This window comes from Rhinolophus sinicus, chromosome 4 (assembly GCF_057876585.1).
Source record: "Rhinolophus sinicus isolate RSI-liver-muscle chromosome 4, RSI-T2T, whole genome shotgun sequence".
Classification (NCBI taxonomy): domain Eukaryota; kingdom Metazoa; phylum Chordata; class Mammalia; order Chiroptera; family Rhinolophidae; genus Rhinolophus; species Rhinolophus sinicus.
Window position 1 is genome coordinate 4,983,962 of NC_142504.1, and position 21,957 is coordinate 5,005,918.

At 42.4% G+C, this 21,957-nt stretch overlaps 1 protein-coding gene across 1 annotated transcript in view; it reads right to left on the bottom strand.

The window, feature by feature from the left end:
• ZNF277 (zinc finger protein 277) overlaps window positions 1-21,957 on the bottom strand; it is an 81,576-nt gene that overhangs the window by 6,215 nt on the left and 53,404 nt on the right. The window contains exons 5-7 of the mRNA XM_019726346.3: window positions 8,753-8,844; window positions 7,098-7,208; window positions 4,616-4,748 (exon numbers count right to left, since the gene is read on the bottom strand). Coding sequence (XP_019581905.3) covers window positions 4,616-4,748; window positions 7,098-7,208; window positions 8,753-8,844 — 336 coding nt within the window. The remainder of the gene's footprint in view (window positions 1-4,615; window positions 4,749-7,097; window positions 7,209-8,752; window positions 8,845-21,957) is intronic.

The following is a 21,957-nucleotide window of genomic DNA, read 5'->3' on the forward strand; positions in this document are numbered from 1 at the left end:
GCCCTTTTAGGACCACACCTGGCAAACTCAGTCCCAGTCCCAGCAAAACTTCGTGGAGTCCTGAGCAGTGACTTCTGGTTCAACCCTTTCTCCTTTCTCCCGTGAGCCATTTGTTCTCTCTCCACAGTCTTCCCATCACGTCTGGCACAAGCAGACAGTGCCCTGAAGAGGGATGCTGGGACATTAATGGACCCTTCTTCAAGCAGCTAACCTACGGCTACAGTAAAGCCCAACGTGACCTGCTACAAATACAGATATCCTTGCTTGACAGCCTTTCTTTGAACAAACAACCAAAATTCACTCTCAGTGATGAACACTGTTTTCTCAAAAAAAGGTATCCATTTAACTAAAAACAAAGAGCTTCAAGTGCCATTATGATTTAAAGGAAGAAAGAAAATCTATCATTCATCAACTTAACGAGAGATTTTGAAGCTGTCATCTGTCAGCTAAATGTTGCATAAACTCAGACATGCAGAGATTTACCATAACATCACTGGAGAGTTAATTTGGACTCTAATGTACTTCCCAGAGTCGTCACAAAGTGTTTGAACCTCATTATGGATAAGCAAGGTGGCCTCTGAACTGCCAACAGGACCCTTGTTGCTGGAATTTCTGGTGATGAATTAGCTCTTTCACGCATTACTCGGTGTCTCTGGGCTTGGAGGAAGGCATTACTCAAGGATGGGCCCTCTGTGTTCTTCCCATTCTCAGCGATATGGGCAAATGCTGCTTATCAATAAAGGTTTGGAGCCAAATGTAACAAAAAAAACATTTCTTTGTCAAAGTTAAAGCTCAAAGCATTATTTTGCAACTTTCTCAGCATTCAGTACCACATGTAGGGGTTTATCTAGGCAACAGCACTGACCACTCATCACTTGAGAAGAAAACGGACCTCTGTCCACTAACATATTAGGAAACAAGTGACAGTGGCCCAGACTTTCCTAGAATGCTGTGCTTTGGTACAATTAAATATATGATTTTTACAGGAATAAGACCGAAAGAGGAAAAACAAAACAAAACAAAAACCAAGCACATAACTCCCTAATTAAGATACTGTGCCTGCTATGAATCATGTCAGGAAGGCAAAGAACACAAGAAAAACAAAGTTTGGAAGGCATGTCAGTAAAGATGTTCAGAACACCCCCTCAAACCCCTGCATCAGATGGCTTATGATCAAGGAGTGGTGAAGAAAAACACGGGGAAAAACAGATCCCTTTCACCCAGTATCCCTCCGCCCCCAAGCACACACACTTATATGTGCTTACACAAAAAAATCATGAGAAACAGAGAAAAGTGTTTTAAATGTGAATTATCTCATTAAAGAGAACGGTAACAAAGCTATGAAAAACAGGTTAAAAGTCTACTTTTGTTAAAATGGCTTTGTGATAGTTAAAGAATAAAAACTGAAATCAAATAATAAAACCATGGCAAAACCAATTCCCTTTAGAAAAACTCAGGGCTTGAAACGCGAGCACCTTAGGAGCACGTGGCTGACGCCTGGATGATGGCGGTCAGCAGTGCTGCTCTCCTAGGCAGGGGCGGCAGAAGGTGAAGCTGTCGGGACCCTGTCCCCTTAACCATCCCCACTCTCCAATGAACCCTCGTGTTTGTGAGAAAACAGAGCAAGAACTCCAAGTAGGTGATCTAGGCTGTGCAAACAGCTTTTCACGCATTTGTAAGTCTGTCATTCAGAGACTAATATGAATTATTAAACATTATAGAAATGATCTGACCTAAGAAGGAAAAAGAATCTGTCGACTGGCTGAGCGCAGAAGAGAGCCCAAACCAGCCTCTTTGTCCCTTTTCATGACTATCAGGTGTATCTTGCTAGGAGTATCGTGGGTGCTTCCATCAGTGCTGGTCTGGAGACCATGTCGGGAGTGGAGGTGAGGAAGTCTGTGGGTGCACGACCCAACCTGCTACAGGCATGCTCAGGCACCAGAACTGGGCCCCCCACAAGGAGCTGAGATGAATGTGCTCGAATGTCTGTCTGCCCCACCGACCTACAAACTCTGAGAGTGAGTAGTAACTCAAATCAACCACCTGGCTTGTCTGCAGGATTGTTCTTTCTGTGCCACCAGGATCTGGTACCTGGAAGGCACTCAAATGTTTGGAGAATGTAGGAAGCCAATGAACTGGTTTCTGGAGGGAAGAGGATGTGAGGAACATCTGTGGGGACACTGACCACTAATCCCACCACCCGTCTTTTGTCCACACCACGCTCTTCTGCAAAACTTTACCGAAGAGGAATAAGCCCTGAATGCGTCTCAATCTCTTTTTCCCTTTTCAAAATGTCATTATTCATTGCTTAAATAACCTTTCAGAAGAATTTATTCTTCATAAACATTTTTCATTAATGCGGTACAAAAGCAAGCTGAAATGGTGCAGAGCAGCCGTTGGTCCTCATTGTTCTGACTCCACACTACGAGGATACGAGACAGTCTTTTCTACCCTCATTCTGTGTGTTGTTACACCTTTTACTTACAACAGTATGCCTAGGATGTTCTTAAGGTTGCTAACTCTCTAATTTAGGACACTTACACAGCTTTAGAGACTTTACTAGCTTCTTCACCTTTTTTCAAAGGTGAGTTCACATCATTTCCAAAATGCTGAAGCGTCATCACACATTTCAGGTTTTAAAAGAATCCTTACTGTTGGCTATTTCCATCCGTGGAAGAGCACACGCAGCTAAGAAGGGGAAAGCCGGGCTCGGAGCCCTGGAAGAGCTCAGGGAAGTCAGCTTTACTTTGACCGTGGCTCACAGTCTAGTTTGTTACAGTAGAGAACAGGCAAGGGAGAGTGAAGAGATCCTCATGAATTCATCACCGTTACTTGACCAAAAACCCAGCCCAAAGAGTAAGGGGTGGGCATAGTATTACTTCCATTGTAAAAAGCTGAGGAAAAATGGGAGAAGAGTGATGCACAGAGAGGTTAAGTCACCTTCCCAGTGATGTGACCTAGGGGGAATTCCTCAATCTCTCCGTGCCCTGTCTTCTAATCTACAAAGTGGGGATAATGACAAAACCCGTGTCATAGGCGTGTGGTTAAGGTGAAGGGGCAACATAAATACTCGACAGTGACTGGCGCTCGTAGCAATGACTCAAACGCTGCTGGTTAAACACATTACTTCCATCAGTGTTACCCCAAGGTGATTTAGTTTTCATTTCATGGAGTTACTAAAGCCTCTGCAATTCTCGAAGCACTGCTCTCAGGCTGTGATTCTTGCCACACTAACCCAGCTCGCTCACCCAGAGACAGCGAGCGGCCCTTGCAGACCGGTTCAGTCCTGAAGTAGAAGCATCATGCTTTTCTAAAAGTGCCAGCAGAATTGGACTGAGCAGTGCCTTTGAAGTCTCTGCGGAAAGATAAACAGCACCAGCTACACAATGCTGGTCCCAAGCTCCTGAATATCACGTGAAAAGATCCCAGGAGGAAACACTATTAAACTGCTTCCATAGCTGTATGTGGTAGCTGAAGACTCCTTAGAGCTAACACAGAAATCCACTCCCTACCCGACTGGGCTGGGGCCTGCAGCAGCGTTTGCTCTGGGAATTAATGGCCGAGTGATTTAAAGAGAAGACTGACAGACTCAAAGGGGCCCTTGCTTTTAGCTGGGTGTAAAACATTTGCCCTATACCCAGCTACCTCTCAGTCAGTCTTCAAACACATGCTAAACTTGCTTCAAGGGGAGTTTTATTTTAACACTATAAAGATTAGTTAGAAGAGACAAAAATTCCACCCTGGAGCAGAGATTTCCAACGAAATTCAGGATATGCTAGTTTCTGTCCAATAGGTAAAATGGCTGATTATACTCAAGCATGTCTTCGAGTGGACAATGGGTTTGAATTCCAATTCTTTTACAGTGAGAGGAGAAAACCAATTCCCATTTAGCAACACTTGCCTCCAACAGAATACCTTTTCTGAACCAAAAGGACCTGTAACCCACAGAGGCCAGTAAGTGGAATTGAGGTTTCTGAGCAAGGAAGCCTTTCAGCACATTGAAAATCCCTAACAGGTGACCTCTTAGTCCGTCCTACGCCGAACACCTAACAGTCCTCTTGCCTCCTGAAGTGACCTGGCTTCTCTAAAATTTCCATGAAAAATAAGCTGGCCCAAGAGAATGATCACGATTATTTATGTATGTATATATGTATTTATTTACTTGGTGGAGAAGGGGAGGGTTTTTTAATGGGGAGAGAGAGGAAAAGAGAGTTTTCTTTTTTCTTTTTTTAAAAGAATTATCTAGCACAGCACCTAGCACAGCCAGAGGTCAACGGATGTTTTTTGAATAGAACACATGAGTCTGGCCTCAAGGTAACAGATGATACAATAAATGGGGCACAGTGTGTGGAGACCCAAGTGCTTTATATTTGTTTATTTTTTTGGTCAACATCACTGGGAGTTCTAGAGATGTGACATTTTTACTATATAAACAACTCACAAATCAAGTCGTGCTTTGCAAACAAACCATTTTAAAACTAATCACTTCTGGAAGTACACCTAATTACTGTTTGACCTTTGTAGTAATTGTTTGTTTACATATTAGATGGCCCTGAGAGGGATTTTCGTTTGTGGAAATGCGATCACATTTTCAGCTCTGCAGAGAAAGACTTACCAAATAATTGATGACATAAAAGCGGTCATACTCTCTGTTCTTGGGATTGACCCTTCGATGCTGCTTTTTCCTCATGTGATCTTTAAGCGTGTTTTTGTCCCTGAAGGTCTTCTCACAGTACAAGCACTGCAAGCTGAGAGAAGCAGACACACGCTGACACATGAAGCAAGTCTCTCGGCAGTTGCGCTTTATTATTATTGAGACATATTTACCCATTTTAGGTCATACAGAGTCTTCAAATGGGATATGACATCCTTCTCAGAACCTCTCTCACTTTATTTACTTGGCTTTGTACCGTGTTTCCTCGAAAATAAGACCTAGGCGGACAATCAGCTCTAATGCGTCTTTTGGAGCAAAAATTAGTATAAGACCCGGTCTTATTTTACTATAATATAAGACTGGGTCATAATCTAATGTAATCTAATGTAATCTAATGTAATCTAATCTAATCCAATACCAGATCTTATACTGATTTTTGCTCCAAAAAGAGCCGATTGTCCTGTGAGGTCTTATTGGCTAGGTCTTATTTTCGGGGAAACACGGTTCATTTTCAAGTTGGCTAAGTTGGCTATTTAGTAAAACTGTGACAAAGAGCTAATATCCAAAAATTATTTTGGTGGTTTACTATAAATTACCTATTCTAAACATGAAAATGAAGGCATGTTCTTTAAATAATAAGAATGACAACTAGCACCGGCTGCCTCCCCCGAGGATAACGATTTGTCCCTGGTTTGGTACGTCCTGCCCACTGATGTGCAGGGAGTGGCTTCTAGCTCCAGCTCCCACCAGTTACTTCCTCTCTGCTGCCATTCATCTTCTGACCTCGAAACTGAAGTAATACCTGTGTTACAGATAATTTTTATGATAACTTATACACATTTACGCATATACAATTTATATATATAAATAATTTACATATGAAAATACATATGTATATATGCATTATATGCAATATATATGTACATATTAATACGTGTGTGTGTATATATATATATATATCAGTAAATGTTAGCTATTATCCTATCATTCTCATGTACCTTCTGCTCGAATATTTATTTCCACTGACTTGGAATTTATTACCTAACGAGGCAGTGATCACTAGTTTTGAACAGATTACTAACAAAATGTCTTTCTCATACTAAGATTGACAGTTGTTACCCTGCAACTTCACCCAACAGTCATCAGCATTCTACTTGCTGGAGACACAAAGAATCAATCTAATCTCCCTCCTACACGGAAACTCTCAAACGATTGACATCAGTTGTTCAAATTCTGAATTATTTTTTCATCTCTACTGAATAATTTTCAACTATTTCTCATGCCATAGAAATAACTATATTTTTTATAGTAAACAATTTATGAGTGATAAGGCTGATTAGGGATATTCTGGTATTATGTTTTAATGAAGTGTCATTCAATAAAAGACTGAAGGGATTTGTTTTACTGTAGCGTTGATAGCAGAATCTGAATTCAGAACTTTTCACAATTGATCTGTCTCACTTGATACTTCTTTTCTAATGTCACTGCTCCATACGGTGTGGGCTGAGATACCACACTCTTTAGTAATAGTAACATATTTAAATAAAGAAAACTAGGTTTTGAGAAAAACAAACAAATCATGGACCCTTTCCTAGAAAGAAAAGTGGGAAGATGTTTGAAAGTCATTTTGGTAACCTGGAGAATTTCCTTCCTCATGTCTACTAGCTAAGCTCTTAATGGCCAAGGTTGCCAGAACCTGACCTTGGGAAAAGTGGGGTGTTGTGATACATGAATGTGGATAAATACTGAAAGGCAGACCAATGCATCTGGCATCATATGTCTCACACAGAGCTGAATAATAGCACAACCTGACAATATATTTACTAAATATGTAGATAAATTAGCGAAAATTAAAGAAATTGTAAATCGCCTGTGGTTTTATATGTATTTGTATATATTCACGGGATGTGCAGTGCAGTGCAGGGAACGGGGCTGGTGGAACTGTAAGAGCTACATACGATGTCAGAGGGGTGGGAGATCGGGGCGTTATCACTTTGTGAGGGGTGTAAATGTCCAACTATTACATTGCTTTGTACACCTGAAACTAAATAATAATTTTTAAAAAAAGAAAAGTAAAAGAAAATGAAGAGTAGTGGTTTCTGTGGGAAACACTAAGGAGGAAGGACACACAGGAGAGTCAGTGGAATTACTGATGTTCTATTTCTCAGGCTGGACGGTGAGTATATTCTTCATACCTGACACAACATGCCTTATATGGCACGTACATTGTTTGGGATATCTGACATTTTTATTTAAATCACTAAAAGGCAATACGAGCTACACAAAATGAGGACTGCCATACAAAATGTGAAGTGCTTTTCCTCACACATGAGGAGTGAGAAAAGTCCATTTCTTTAATTACTTCTGACTATTAATTGATAAAAATGTACAGCCAAGTCCAAGATTAATAGCTTCAGGTTGTGTTTTATAAAAACGTACTTACTTGTTAAGCTTCTTCTGCAATGTATGTAGAAATTCGCTGCAGTTTACAATGTTGTCTGGCAGCCCAATGTTGAAAGCATGTTCTCTGGCCATGTGGTTCAAAAGAACAGATCTAGGAAGACATTTCAGCGATTTGTATTATTTATAAATGAGCCAGGAACAAATCGGGTCAGCAACAGCATTCGTATAATGATAAACAACATTAATCGAGTACAAGCAGGTGCTAAACACGGCGACACACACCTGCGCTGTGAAAAGTGATGTTGTAAAGTACGTAAGTACACATGTAATTACGTCAGTCTCTAAAAGGGTCCCAGGTGTGTTTCACTCTCTGCCACTGGACAGGTACACTCTCCAGGTGAATTAGGTTTCCATCCTTTAAACTATTAAATAAGCTGTGCTTTGCCCACTTTTGCAATTCCTCGTGGGGAAGAGGAAGAGACAACTGCCCAAAAGAAATATGACCGGCTGTGACCTGGGATCATAAACATTTATAGTCAGTTGATCATTAGACAGAGACCTGGAAGCCACAATTACCACATCTGATCACATGCGAGGGTTAGGATCCCCTGGGTACACGATGACCCGCCTGTCGACCAGTTTATGCAGAAAAGGCAAATTTTAATTTATGTAACTTTTACACATGACTGAGAATACAGACTTAGAGAATTAGTCCAGGAAAGTCATCAAATACATGAACAGCAACAGCAAAAACCATGGTTGGGTGAGGGCAGATCTGATTTCTAGAGTTACCAAATTATATTATTTAAGGTGTTGAGTTTCCACAAAAAATTACAAGACATGAAAAACTCTGAGCTAGCCCGACCTCCAGAGAGGGAAGAAGGCTGGAGAAGAAACTCAATGATTGAATCAATCGTGCTTATGTAATGGAGCCCCATTAAAAATTCTGAACACCAAAGCGCAGTGAAGACGGCTGGTTGGTGACCGAATGCATTGGTACCCTGATTTTTGGGGGCAGGGCACAGAAGCTCTGCATTCAGGACCTCCCAGACTTGCTCTTAGTGTCTCTTCATTTGACTGTCCCTGATCTGTATTCTGGGTATAAAATTGGAGTTTTGTGAGTCATTCCAGTGAACTGTTGAGCTTATGCAGATTCTTCGTGGGATCCCCTGAACTTGTCGCTGGTGTCTGTGGGGGGGCAGTCTTGTTGGGGACGATGCTATTAAACCTGCAGAGTTTGAGGCTAACTCTGGGGGGGGGGAGGTCAGTATTAGAACTGAATTACAGTACACCAGGTGGTTTTGGGGTTAATGACAAATTACAAACTCCCCAGGTTTTGTCCTTAGAGTTTCATCATTTTTAATTTTCAAAAGTCATACAGCAAAAATTGCTAAAAGTTAACAAGTTAATATAGGATGGTGTGTCTGTTGCATAGGGTCTTGCCTTTCAGCCAATTAAAAAAGTCTTACATTAAACACAAATCTAGTTTTGGCATTTAAAAAATTTATTCCCCTATTTTGCTTAGAGCAACTACAGACCGTCTTTGATGATAGGCATATTAAAAGAAATTACTGCTGATAATATAAAAGGGTCCTGTGCTAACCCACAGAAATTAATTTATATAACCATTAGAGATGTTTTGATGAGTTTTCAGATGAAAAACAGTAACATTTAAAGGCATGTATAATGGCTAACCTGTTTCCCAGGAACTCCTCGTTGCAAAACATACAAATGCCACGAAAACTGTTATCATTTCGTTCTTGTTGCTGTTGTTCCAGAATTTCTTTCTGTAAAGTAGCAACAGATATGTAATATTCTCTTTAATAAATGCATAGTTAGCCAATAAAAAATGTCATTGTCTGGATGGAGGATATTGGGGTTGAAGCACAAAGGGAGTACAGGAAGGCTGAGGATTCCCACCCTCGCATTCCAATTCCAATTCCATGCTGTTCAATGTCTGCAGACACTCCACGTGGACAGCTCCGCAGGAAACTCGGTCGACAGGATCTTTTCCCTGACCTGCCCTTCCTCCTGTCTTTCCCGTCTCCCACCCTCACCCTTTTTCAAAAACAAAAATGTGGTGGGATCTTTGACTTGCTCCTTTCTGTGATTCTCAGTTTAGTTTGTAATCAAGTTCTGATCAGTTTTTCACTGGAGCAATCTTTCGTATCACTTCTCTCCACCAGTCCCAATGTCATCACCCTGAGTCTGCTTTTTAATCAGTCATTGGGGGTTACTCTCAGTCTCCAGGGGTCTCCCCGACTCCAGTCTTCTTTCCATCAAATCCATCCTCTTTTCTGCTAGAAAAACTTTCCTTAGACACTGTTTACATGCAGAAGTACCTTGTTTTCGCTAACTCAAATAATGTAAAACATGCTTTGGTTAGACCCTGCCCTAAGTAGAGTGGCTAAACACAATAGCTTTTTTTGAGGTCGTTGTACTTCTCTCTTCTTTTTCACTGTCGCCGTTCTTTAAGATTCAACTTGAGTCCCATTTCTTTCATGCAGCCGTTTCTACACGATGGTACAATTAAGAGCTTAGGCTCTGAACACTGAACAGACCTCAGTCTGAAATCTGGCTCTCACTTGTACTCGATTTACCCTCTTTAATCCTCAGTTTTTTCATTTTTAAGATGAAAATAAAAATGTGATCTCACAGCACTGTTTACAGGATTAAATCAGGTAACTTATACAAAGAGTTCAAATTGTGCCTGGGTTATTAAATGTTGGACACTATTGTTATCCACCCAATGTCACTCTCCTCTGCGAATTGCCTGTCATCTCTTTGGTAGCTGTTGTCTGCTTTATCTTCTGAAGGAGATGAGAACGCTTTGATTGGAAAAGAAAGCCTTTATGCTGTTCTTATATGATATCCGCTGCTACCCTCCAGCTTCTCTTACAACATGGAGCTCAAAACAGGAACCTCATGAAGTTTATTACTGATTCTATAAGTATTTATAGAACAGCATGAAAATGCGCTGGTTATCTAGCTTAATAAATTCCATATGGCCTTTCTGGAAATGCATCAACAAAGATCTAGAAATATTAATCCACTGAAGAAAAAAAAATTAAGAAGACACCCTGACAAAAATCAAGTCAATGAACTTCTGGTTTCAGAGCCATAATGGAATAATGGAGATCACGCTTCCCCCGTAAACTATAAAACAAACTGCTTCCTATATTGTATGTTTTCAGACACTGGATCATTGATGTGGTCCTTGTCAGTTTTATGCGGGGTGGTATTTTCCAAATTGCAACAGAGGGAGATTAAACCCAAACAAACTATACTTACCACACTGGGTACAGAAAAAGAGACTGGAGCTCGGGATACAAAAGCGAGTGGAATTTGTGGGCCAAGGCGCTAGAGAGAAGACAGCTGCAGAGAAGGAGCTCAGGAAGCCTTTGACTCTGTGCAAATACTGAGCTGAACATGTACAGAGGAGCTCCAAGGGGAGATTCCAGAAGTTACGGAAGTTATGGACGATGCCAGAGTTCCAACACACAGAACGGAAGGAACTTGCTTGACACTTCAGGCATATAGGAAACACAAAAGAACATATTTCAGACCATGAAGGTTAGGGTTTTGTGCCGGTAGCAAGTGGACAGACGAAAGCAAAAGAAATAAAGGGTAAGGTTGATGTGCCAGACAACTTTAATTATTGCTCTTTAAGTGAGCTTTATATAAAAAATGAAATTGACAGTGAAAGTCAAACTAAAGAGGTACTGGAAAAGAACACTGAACTTTTACAAACACACATGGTTTGACTAAAAAGAATGAAACACTTCAGGGCCCTACATCAATGACCTTGTTAGCAGCAAAAACAAAACCTAGCAGATAGATAAAATATAGAAACCTGTCTTATAGTTTTTTGGGGAAGTGTGATACTCTTTAGCTGGCTGAAACCAGAAGTTTATTGAATTGATTTTTCTCATGGTGATTTCTTAATTTTTTTCTTCAGTGGATTAATACCTCTAGATGTGTGCTGATACATTTCCAGAAAGGCTGTACGGAATTTACCCAGCTCCTTGATAAACTTGCTAGGGTATTATCACCCTGCAGTACGGCTGAGCACTGCTTTCTTTGCCTGCTCCTGGTTTCAGCCCACAAGAGCCACTAGTGCTCCTTAAAAATCAGCATCCTGGCTCACATTTCTCACACTAGTGAGAACCCAAATGTGGCGAGAGAAAAATCTTACTCAATATTTTCTTGGTTGTGACTCAATGCAAACATAAAAGATCTGTGAGTCGAAAGCAGAGTGATGCTAAGCCATTTCCTTAGCCAAATTTCAGTTTTATCAGGTGACTCTGACTTGCACCACCTGAGCGTGGACCTGGAGTTGTACAGAAATTGGTTCTTCTTGGGAGGGCCTGACGTACACTTTGGTAAATCAGAGGCAGCACGGGGGTAGCCCCGGCAATGAGGCAAGAAGCTGCTTTCATGGCCAGTAACTAAAACCATGCTGTTCTTGCTCTCTCGTCTGGAGTTTCTCTCGCATGGTGATGACACGGCACCGTGGTTCTCAGCGACTTTATCTGCACTTTCCAACCACAGTGACAGACCGCAGCTGTGGAGCAGCCGTGTCGTCCCTGGTCTGGCAGGCTGCAAGCGCCTTTCATCCTTTAGTTTTCACCCGACTTTGCTGTCAAGATCTGCCTTTTGTCCATCACACACGCATTCTTTTTAGACTCTTTCCCAGACCTTCCTTCAAGGGAGCCACTCACACCATTTGCTACTCCCACCTCTGCTTTCTGTTCATTGCAGTGGCATAATTTTCTCACTTGAATATCACTGGTGCAGGGACGAGCTTATGAGGGGAAGCGTGGACCCGGTGACGGGGCCATCCAGTGTCACTGGACTCTGCTCCGACTGTTGCTCCAACCTGTATTCTTGCCACACCTGTGGCTGCAATAATGTGAACACTCTGCCGATTCCTTCTTGGCTATTTTCCTGATGTCTCCCCATCAACATGTGGTTCTATTTCTATGAAGCACATCTACCCTCTCTAGTAGGATTTCCTTGCTGAACAACACTGCTCAGGACTGGCTTTTTAGAGTGTGACAATGAAAAGGGTCCTCATGGAACTATTTCCTAACTCCCTATAAAGGGATCTTGGGGTGACTTGTTTGAAGCTACATAGCTACTTGGTGCCAGAGATGGTGCTAACGTCAGGATACCACATTTGCTCTTTTTCTCAGAAGGTACCCACTGAAGCATTTGCAGACACACAGCCCGTAACAGTGAACTTCCTATTTAGTGAACAGACAAGTTCAGAATCCAGGGGATGGAGATCTGGAGAGATAGGGCAACATAAAAATCTGTCTTACAAAATGTCCACACTAAAGTTACGTTTACATGCTCTGGTATGGAGTAGCTTCTCGGTGCTTGTGGCTTGAGGACACACTGAAATAACAGGATGGGTAATATATACAAATACAATTATGCCTTATTCCTGACTAAATTTTTAGAAAAAGAGGGATTCTGGACAAGCAGATTTTCTAGACTGTAGACATTTCAATTTGGTGTTCAAAGGGTTAATAGCTTTGCACAAGATCATTTCCAAGACCTATCGTATGTTTTCTGTACTTGCCAAACTCAAGGTATAATTCACCTGTTGTGTATGAGGCACGGTCCCTGCAGTGAACAATTACTACTATGCTGGACTGCAACAGACATCTTACTGATAGGATCCCTGGTCCCTAACAAATGGCTAGCTTGTGTTCTCCTTTGATTTTCTTCTCTCTCTTGTATGGCTATCTGTGTATCTTCTCTTACTCGCTGAAGCTTTTCACCACTGCTGCTGCGGCTACTTCTGTGTCCTCCGACTGGGTCCCCTGCCTACCCCTCCTTCCCATTCGCTATGTGCTGTGTGCTCTTTAGACCCCTGGCTCTCTCCTTAGCCTAGAACAGAACTATAGGAATTCTCAAAATCCACTAAACAAAGCCCAGATAATCAAATTCTACAGATAAACGGAAGTCAAATAGTTGGTACCGGAGACGGCGCCCCCGCTATCTTGTCCGGCCGGGCTTTGTGACAGTTAATGCCATCTGGTAGGAGTGCTTTGTCTCTTACTTCTGCGTCCTCTGCTATTTGGAGCTACTGAAGTTCCCAGATGGACAGATTTATAGGAGAGACTTTCCCTGTACATACATTTACAAAGTATCTTTACCTGATGCATGCCCGGAGGGATGGAAGTCAAAATTTGATTGCAAATGGGCCTTAAAAATGCATCTGTAAACATGTGATGACTATATCTGTAAGTGACTAGGGCTGCATGAAGACTTAAGCAACTCTAGACAGCTCCCTGTTTTCTGAAGGAAACCCAGTCTTTAGAACGGCATTCACAATGCCTCGCCCCTGCGTCTAACATGGGTCCCCAAAAGCCTTCTCTGCACTGCTTCGCCATGTGAGCCCTGTTACAGGGAAAAGCAAGAACACCACTCCAATTATTTGTGCATTATTATTTGTGGTAGCAGCCCTCATGCACCTGCGAGGATTTCTCAAGCTAATCAACTGCCTGGAGTCACCGCTGTCTTTTTTCTCCACCAGTCTTTGCCTCCTGGAGTTTTCCACCCTCATCCTTCAGGGCTCAGTTCACACCTGCATCCTGTGCTGAGTGGGAATTCCCTGGGACTCAGGAGATCTGTGTTCTTCTCCTGTTTTTGTCACTGATGGATTCTTTATGTGGCCTTGGGCACGCCACTTCTCTAGGACTTAGCTTCTGGTCGTCTCTATGTGCTTTAGGAACATTCTGCAAAGCATGAAGGTGACTGTCCCGGACCACTTCTGCGCTAGAGGTGATGCATGCTTTTGGGACGGTGACAGCATCGGGCGGCACCCATTTTGCTTGTGTCCCCGCCCCCCTGTGCTGACAGAACTTGAGCTCCCTTATGCCACACGCGCAGTTGCTTACAGTAGGTCCTCCATAAATGCATGACAACTAAATTCACACCCCAGGTGCAACAGCACACACGTTAAGAGCGGAATGCTCTCCTGAAAATCAAAATGGACTTCTCAGAGGAGTCTGTAAAACTCTTGATTACCCGTTACTGGCGCGGTTTATATTTCCTATGTAATATAAAATTGTCTCGGATGAGGGCTGTGTATGCAAAGCAGCCCCCAAAGGCGGAAGGTGCTGACTGGCCAGAGAATGAGGCGGTCAGGTCCACCTTGTCAGTATAAAGGGTTTAACAGGGTGACAGCAAGACGAGCGGACGGTGCACCCACAGCCCCCTACCCCAGTCTGTGTTTTGTAGCTAAAAGCAGTGAGAGTGCGCGGAAGATCAAAGGGACACAGAAGGCGCCAGGCCCCAGGGAGATAAGCGACATGTGAGCAGCCAGAGCTCTGGTGCATGTTCCGGACTCACCTGGGGGGGGGGGGGCGGGGAGGGTCAGGCCAGGGTCACCCAGACGTCAGGGAGGCCGATTAGCTTTAACTAAGACGGAGTCACTTACGTTCCACACAAAACAGAGCGCTTTCCACAGCAGCCGTAAGAGTTAAGGTATCCATTTAAACAAACACCCTACTGTATATGCAAACTACTGATAAAAGGACGTTATTATTGGTTATGATTTTAAAATTTCCAGTATTTTTTTAAACTCACAACTGATAATTTTTATAAATACACAGAGATACATAAGAGAATTTTATATTGCTATCGGGTAGGGATTTGGGGGATATGCTTTAACTTTTTTTCAATTAATCACTTTTATTTTTAATACTGTATATATACTTTTGGTAAGACTATATCTTAAAAGCATAACTACATGTTTGTTACCCTGTATTATATTATATTATAACATATTATATTTTATATGACTGGGTTTTATAGCAAAATAAGACAGGGTCTTATATTAAGTTTTGCTCCAAAAGATGCATTAGAGTTGATTGTCTGGCTAGGGTCTTATTTTCGGGGAAACACGGTACTAAGATGAATTTTTGAGAAATACAGGAGATGCAAGTCAAAGGAAGGAAATCAATCGAGTGATAATTATTGACTAATAATTAAGAAAACTAGGCACATTAAAGTAGAACATTATTCAAAAATATTAAAAAATAAAATGGCAAACTGTTTTCCCACTTATCCACTCTAACAAAATCTACTCATTATTTTTTATTTTATTTATTCTTGTTTCTTTTTTTGCTTTTTGTCTTTTTTTCTACTCATTTTAAATACATGGTCTACTACTTATTATTTTTTATAAGTGTCTGTGCCTTATAAAACAAGTAGGAAAATTTCATCATTTTAAAATAAGAATACCAAATGTATTACATATACTTTTGATCAAATTTCACTTATACTGAAATCATATGAAGGGAAAAGTTATTTTAATTTTATGACTATTATATTTGTAATAACTTTCATCATCCAATTATAATCATTTGGTAAATTAAGAAGAAAGTTCTCCCTAACTTGCTGACACTGGATTTAGATGAACCGAGTTATTCACAGTTATGTCATGATGAGCTAAATGAATTAGTCAACCTGGAAGCTATTCAAGTCAGGTACCTTTTCCTCAACTGTGTCACTCTCATTTATTTTGTCATCAATTTTTTTATTATGAAAAACTTCAAAACACAGAGAAGCTGAAAGAATAGCACAATGAACATTCCTATACCCAATAACTACATTCAGTGACTGTTAACGATTTGTCTGTTTCTCTCTCTCTGCACACACATACAGACACACACAATGCACACACACGTATTGATGCACTACACATCTTTATTTTCCTGCTGAACCATCTGAAAATACATTGCAGACATCCTGACACTTCCTTCCTAAGCACTTCAGCAAGCCTCCCCTAAGAATAAGGGCATTCTCCTACTCACACTCACAATACCATTAGTGTCACACCTAAGAAAATCAACAATAATTCCAAAATAGCATGTAATATTCAGGCAACATTTAATTAATTGTCCCAAGAACGTCCTTTAATGTTCCCCTCCACCCCAACTCCCACTCAGACCATCCTAGGTTCACACATTTCACTTGGTTTTTCGGTGCCCTGTCTCTAAATCAAACCACGGACCAACTCCCCAGCCTGGGACGTGGGCTCTGATGTGTGGAAAACGGGAATTTTTCCAAACTCAGTAATGGTCTTCCAAAGTATATGGGTCAGCGCTAGGAAAACCTTGCAAAGGTGACAATTTTGATGTCACCAACTCAGAACGTGCCCCCAGACAATACGCTCCTGAGGACAGCGCTGCTTCCTCGTCTTTGTGGTCCTGTCTGCCTCACAGAGAGGAGCCCACACACACTGCTGAGTGGGTGCCGCGTCCTACGGTCTCCCCTTCCTCACACCCTCCAATGCTCAGGGCTCCAGGTAGAGCAGAGCCACGTCATCACTGCGCCCCTAAACCTACTCCCTGGGTTGCTGACCTGCTATGATGTGAGAAACGAAACTGAGCCTTAAAGAGTCGGTGCTTCCTTCTCCTGGAGCATCAGTGAGGACAAAGCCACAAGGAGGCCACTTAGGCCATCAAGACCCACACTGTTTTCTCTTCTTCTCTCCTTTGTCCTTCTCTCTGTCCTCTTTCCCGCCTCCTTTCCTTTCTTCTTTTGTAAAGCCTGGTATCTGATAGGATTAGTTGTGACGTACGTCTGAAAGTCACTTCTGAACAAAAACATATAATATTAGGAGACAATCCATATAAAGATGGATCGGAAGCCTGCCAGCTTTGTGGTTTTCTTTTCCTAAAAAACCTTATTCACGGATTTATAGGAGAGAAGGATGAAGAGAAGGTCACAGATGTTGTACGTCTGAACTTCTCAAGGCAGCTGATGAAATCACACACAATTTTCATTGCAAAAGAGGCTTGGATAAAAAGCACAGTGGTAAGAATACAAGACCAGCTTATGTGTTAGGCAAAGCGTCACAGAACAAGCTGTGTGTTTGTCTAATTGGTTGAAAAGGTCGAGTATGGTTGCGATGAGGTCAGCACACGGTTTTTCATCTTGATTCATAAGCTCAAAGCGGGGGAACATCAATGAAACAGCAGCTACAGCAGATGGCACTCAACATAGTCAGAGGGGACTGACACATAAGTAGAAAATGAACATGTGAGTTCGGGTGAAAATCATCAAAATCAGCCAATTTAGGAAAAAGCAATTTAGAAAACATCAAGGTAGGTACTGGTGCACGGGAAAGCAAACACTGATGTGCAGAATGACTGATCCAATGGAAATAAGGAGTAAACCCAAGGCTGATGCCATTAACCCCAGATAACAAAGGCCTTTTACAGATACTGACAGACTAGATTCACAGCAGTTTCCTTGCTGAACGGGGTGTGAGTGGCCACGAGACGAACAGCACTCTGCTAGGTTTCCTTCCCAGCACAGCTGCACGTGTGCACGGAGAGCACTAAAACCTTACTCAAGTAGAGCAGTGGCCTAAAGGCTCCCCAGGAAGGCAGAAGCAGCTTCCATTCCTCCTGCTTTCTGCTTCCAGAACCACGGATTATCTCTCAGGTGTTAGAGATTATTTCTTTAAAACCTCCATCGTGTTCTAGTAAGTGTTTCTGGCTGCTATAAAACTGCGGAGCATAAAAATGAGAGTAAAGAAGGAAAAAGTAGGGTAGGGTGGGCATATGAAGAGAAAAAATAAAAATACACGTGTATGTGCACACACACACACACACACACACACACACATACACACAGCCCTAAACCTAACAGGAGGGCCTCAAGTTTGGCTATCAGCTTTCTTAGAAAAGGGAAACATATCAGACGGGTTTGTGTAACAAAGAATTTGGCTGCTATGTCTCTTGTTCCTGGGAGGTAACCTCTAAATGCCTGGAATTTCTTGAGTGCTTAGAGTGTCTGTCCTTGTTATTCACAGGGCTCCTTTGACCCCACCTGACAGTTTATGTTTATGCTAATGAGGTAACTCAGGATGGGGACTGCCAGCCAGAAAGATGTGAGGCCCATGATGTCAGTCTGACCGCAGGAAGGGGGAACTGGAGACCACGCTCAGCGCCGTGGCCAACGATTCAATCAGTTGCGCTCAATGAAGTTTCCGTAAAAACCCTGGACACCAAAGCTCAGGCACACTTTCCTGGTTGGCAGCACTCTGCATATTGTCACACACTCACGTGCCAGGAGGGCAGTGCATCTCTGAGGACGATACAAGCTTCCTGCTTAGGACTCTCCCAGACCTTACCCTATGTATCCCTCTGTTTGGCTGGTTCTGACTTGTACTTATTTCTATTGAAAATACTGTAATCTTAAGTATAGTGTCCACCTGAGTTCTGAGAGTTGTTATAGCAAATTAACGAATCTGAGGGGGCAGCGGGAACCCCCGACGGTGTAGCCAGCTGGCCAGAAGTGAAGGCGGCCTTGGGATCTCCCAACAGAGGGAAAGGTCTCGTGGAGTCGGGCCTACCTCTGGGGATCCTGAAGTCACTGATGCTAAGTACACGATGTGACACAGTGGACACTCTGCTTAGAAGAAATGGACCAAGCAACACAGTGGGCTTCTCACACTGGTCCTCAGAGCAAGCTGATTCCCACGCCAAACAAAGCACATCCTGAAACTCAGGAAGAGCAGTGCAGATGGGTGGGGTTAGGGGCATCGGGATAGACAGACACACACCTGCTTCCTCCTGGTTGGAGGGGGAGAGTTTAAGACTATCTAGAGAAATTACGAACTTTCTCAAATAATTTTCCCCGAACCTGGGTTTTCACAAACACTGGTTGGTAATAATGTTGACTTTGTTGTTCCAGCCAGGTACCTGGAATGTTGCTTTTCTAAGCTGTCACTTGCATGTAGAGCCACAGGCCTTAGGAAGTCCTCAGGAGACCTTTGGATTGACACGGCTTTATAATAACCACTGGCTCCTAACATGGACCGGTCTTTGCGTGGAAAGTCATTTAATTCTTTGGCAAAAATGACTCAAGAGAATAGCCACACGCTCGACAAAAGAGTCCTCCAAAACAATTATTCTTAATTCCCACCCCACTCTCCCAAAACCAACTGGCTTCCAAAATTGTATTGCATTTATCACGGTCATGATTCTTAACATGGATTAAATCTTAAGTCAGGTGTCACCAGATACCTAGCCCTGAGTGCATGGGTAGGTGGTTGGCTGTCAGAGGATTACCTAAAGAGCACCCGGCCATGAGTGACATAATTTGCTGGATTATCCTCCAAAGACAAGCTTGAGGCAACATGTATACTGAGGTTACTAAATGTAGCAATTTACTGATACAAGTTATCACTGATAACTCAGTTAAACAGCCGAGATTAGATACCAGACAATAATAGCTTTTAGAATTTATTTGTGACAACTAATTAGAAGGATCACTGGCTTCTTCAAGCTATATCTCATTTAGTACAAATATGTGTGTGTGTCTTTAAACTCTATGTAAAGAGAAAAAACATTTATACGTTAGCCAAAAGTGGCATTTAATCACTAAGATATTAATTAGAACGAAGCAGGGAGGAGGAGATCCACTGTTTAGCATGAAGAAAGCCACAAGAGAATACTGTTAAAATGAGAAAATGGTGGATAATCCAAAAAAACCCCAAACAAACAAACACAAAACTTGTTCTGAATCCAAAAAGCTGACGTCACAAGGCTACCAAACTGAATTCCAACAGGTGAGAAGCCTCTGGGACAGGCTGGGACACGGATGCTTTGCCTTTGGCAGAGCCTGGGAGGAAAAGCAAGTGGAGGGAATGAATAGCTGCAAGTGTACAGAATTCTTGAAGGCTGACACAAAGGAGCCTCGCTCTTTTCCACGTGTTTCCTCCAAGTTCTCAGGAGTAGGGCAAAGAAATACGAACAAGTGCCCTTCACCATGAACAGGCACAAAACCCCTCCTGCTTCCTGGGACCGTTCTTCAGCATGCAAAGCAAAAGCTATAAGCTGCTGGGGGAGGGACCCAAATCCTGCGCTGAGTTAAAGCTGAGGTCCTACTGCTGGGGAGGGGCAGGCATGCGGACACGTAATATTATTGCCGAGGAGTTCTTCCTGGGCGTGTGAGAGCTGGTAACACAGGCCTGGAAGACGCGACCCTGCCACTGGTCAGGCACGTCTGCAAAGCATTTTCCTTAGGACATTCAGGAAGCTACAGGCATGCACTGGGGTATTCAAGGATTTAAAGAAATACATTACCTAGTGAAGATACTGAAAATCTATGGAAAGGAAGAGGTCTTTTTAAAAGACTGGGTAGGTTTGGCCACAACCAGATGGAGTGACAGTGGGGAAAGAAGGCAGACGGAGGAGACGTGTCCACCCCTGGGCATCCTGGTCCCCTGTGATGTCCAGGGAGCAGTAAAGGTCCAGAGCGCAATTACCTTCAGCTTACCCGCCGGGATGATGAAAGATCCTCTCAAAAAAGGGAGAAAAACATGAACATTCAGGGGTCTTAGAGGAGGAAAAACCCTGAAGAAGAATCAGTCGGGGAAGAGTTTAAAATTTATGATTTTCTTTTCTCTCTTTTTTTTTAAGGAGGGCGCAGCTCACAGTGGCCCATGTGGGGATCAAACTGGCAACCTTGGTGTTATTAGCCCCACGCTCTAACCAACTGAGCCAACCGGCCACCCCAAATTTACAGTTTTCTTAAGTTTTTACTCATCACTAAAAGTTCAGGGTAAAAAATGAAACAGTACATGACCAACAAAATAGAGGCTTAAAAAAAAGTGACAAACATTAAAATTTTAATTAGAGGCAGAACAAGGTCTGTAATGTAGATACAAGTGAGTCACAGAGTGCAAGCTTTCTTTTGAAGTGACTTGTTCACGATACCAGACCCAGACTGCATCCCAGATGGCAAAGCCCCTGATGCACAAGGGACAAAGACGAGCCGTAAGGACAAACACTGGAGAGCCCGGACTGGCAATCTTCTGAGGAACTGCATCAAGGCATGGAGAACGACACATCAGCTATCACGGGTGGCAGAAAAGAAAGGGACCAAAGAAGCCTGCTATCCACTTCCTGTTCGCCACTCCCTCCCACCCTCCACCCAAAGGAGTAAATGAATTGAAAACAACTTAGAGAAGGTTTTATTGTGTTGTTTTTTTTTTTGGTGAAAACAGGTGAACTAGACATTCTGATAGGCTAGAACGAATGCCATTTATTCAGCAAGAATTTCCCAAAGGTTAAATAAGGTTTACTATTACACTGGGCCCTGCAATGACGTCTTTCTGGTCATAATCTCAAATTCAGAATAGGTTTAAATCTTTCCTACCCACTGAGGAAAGTTTTCAGTAAGTGAACTAGTCAGTAGAAGTTTGAATGTCTACACTGTAGCTGAGAGCTGAATTTATCCTCCACAGAGGGTGGTTTTTCCTAAATCGCTTCAGTCAACCATTTGAATTACTCTACACATCTTTACTCTCCATTCTTTGGCCTAAGCGCCATTGTAGAGGCTCACCTCACCTTCTCCAAAAACTCTTCCCTTCCCTTCAGAAAAGTCATGAGATTTGGGAGCAGAGCGTTCTGAGCAAACAGCAAGTGAGCCGGAAAGAGCTGGAAAGAGCTGGGCGTGTGTGGGGGCCAGCGGCCTGGCCAGTGTGGCTGCACAGGGAGTGGGGAAGAAGCCGGCACCAGACAGAGGCCTCGGGAAGGAGTACGGATTTTCATTCTAAAGAACTCTGAAGGAATGCGAGGATTTTAATTACTAGAGTTATATAAATTGGTTGAGTGAAGATTATATAAATTATTGAAATGGTCTTCAGATTGTTTCAAACTCAGGCAGGGTGAAAAATAACACCATCTCCTCTTGTTCTTTCTACTATTTCTTTTATCTTCTGACAGTTGGTGTGGTATTTTCATTTTAGTCATATTCAAGAGTCATGGCGAAGGCCTATTTTTCCTTTACACTCTTTTCCCTATCTGATGTGAGACTCAACATGAGGAAATTAAAGTATAAAAAGCTCAGTAACTTTCCATTAA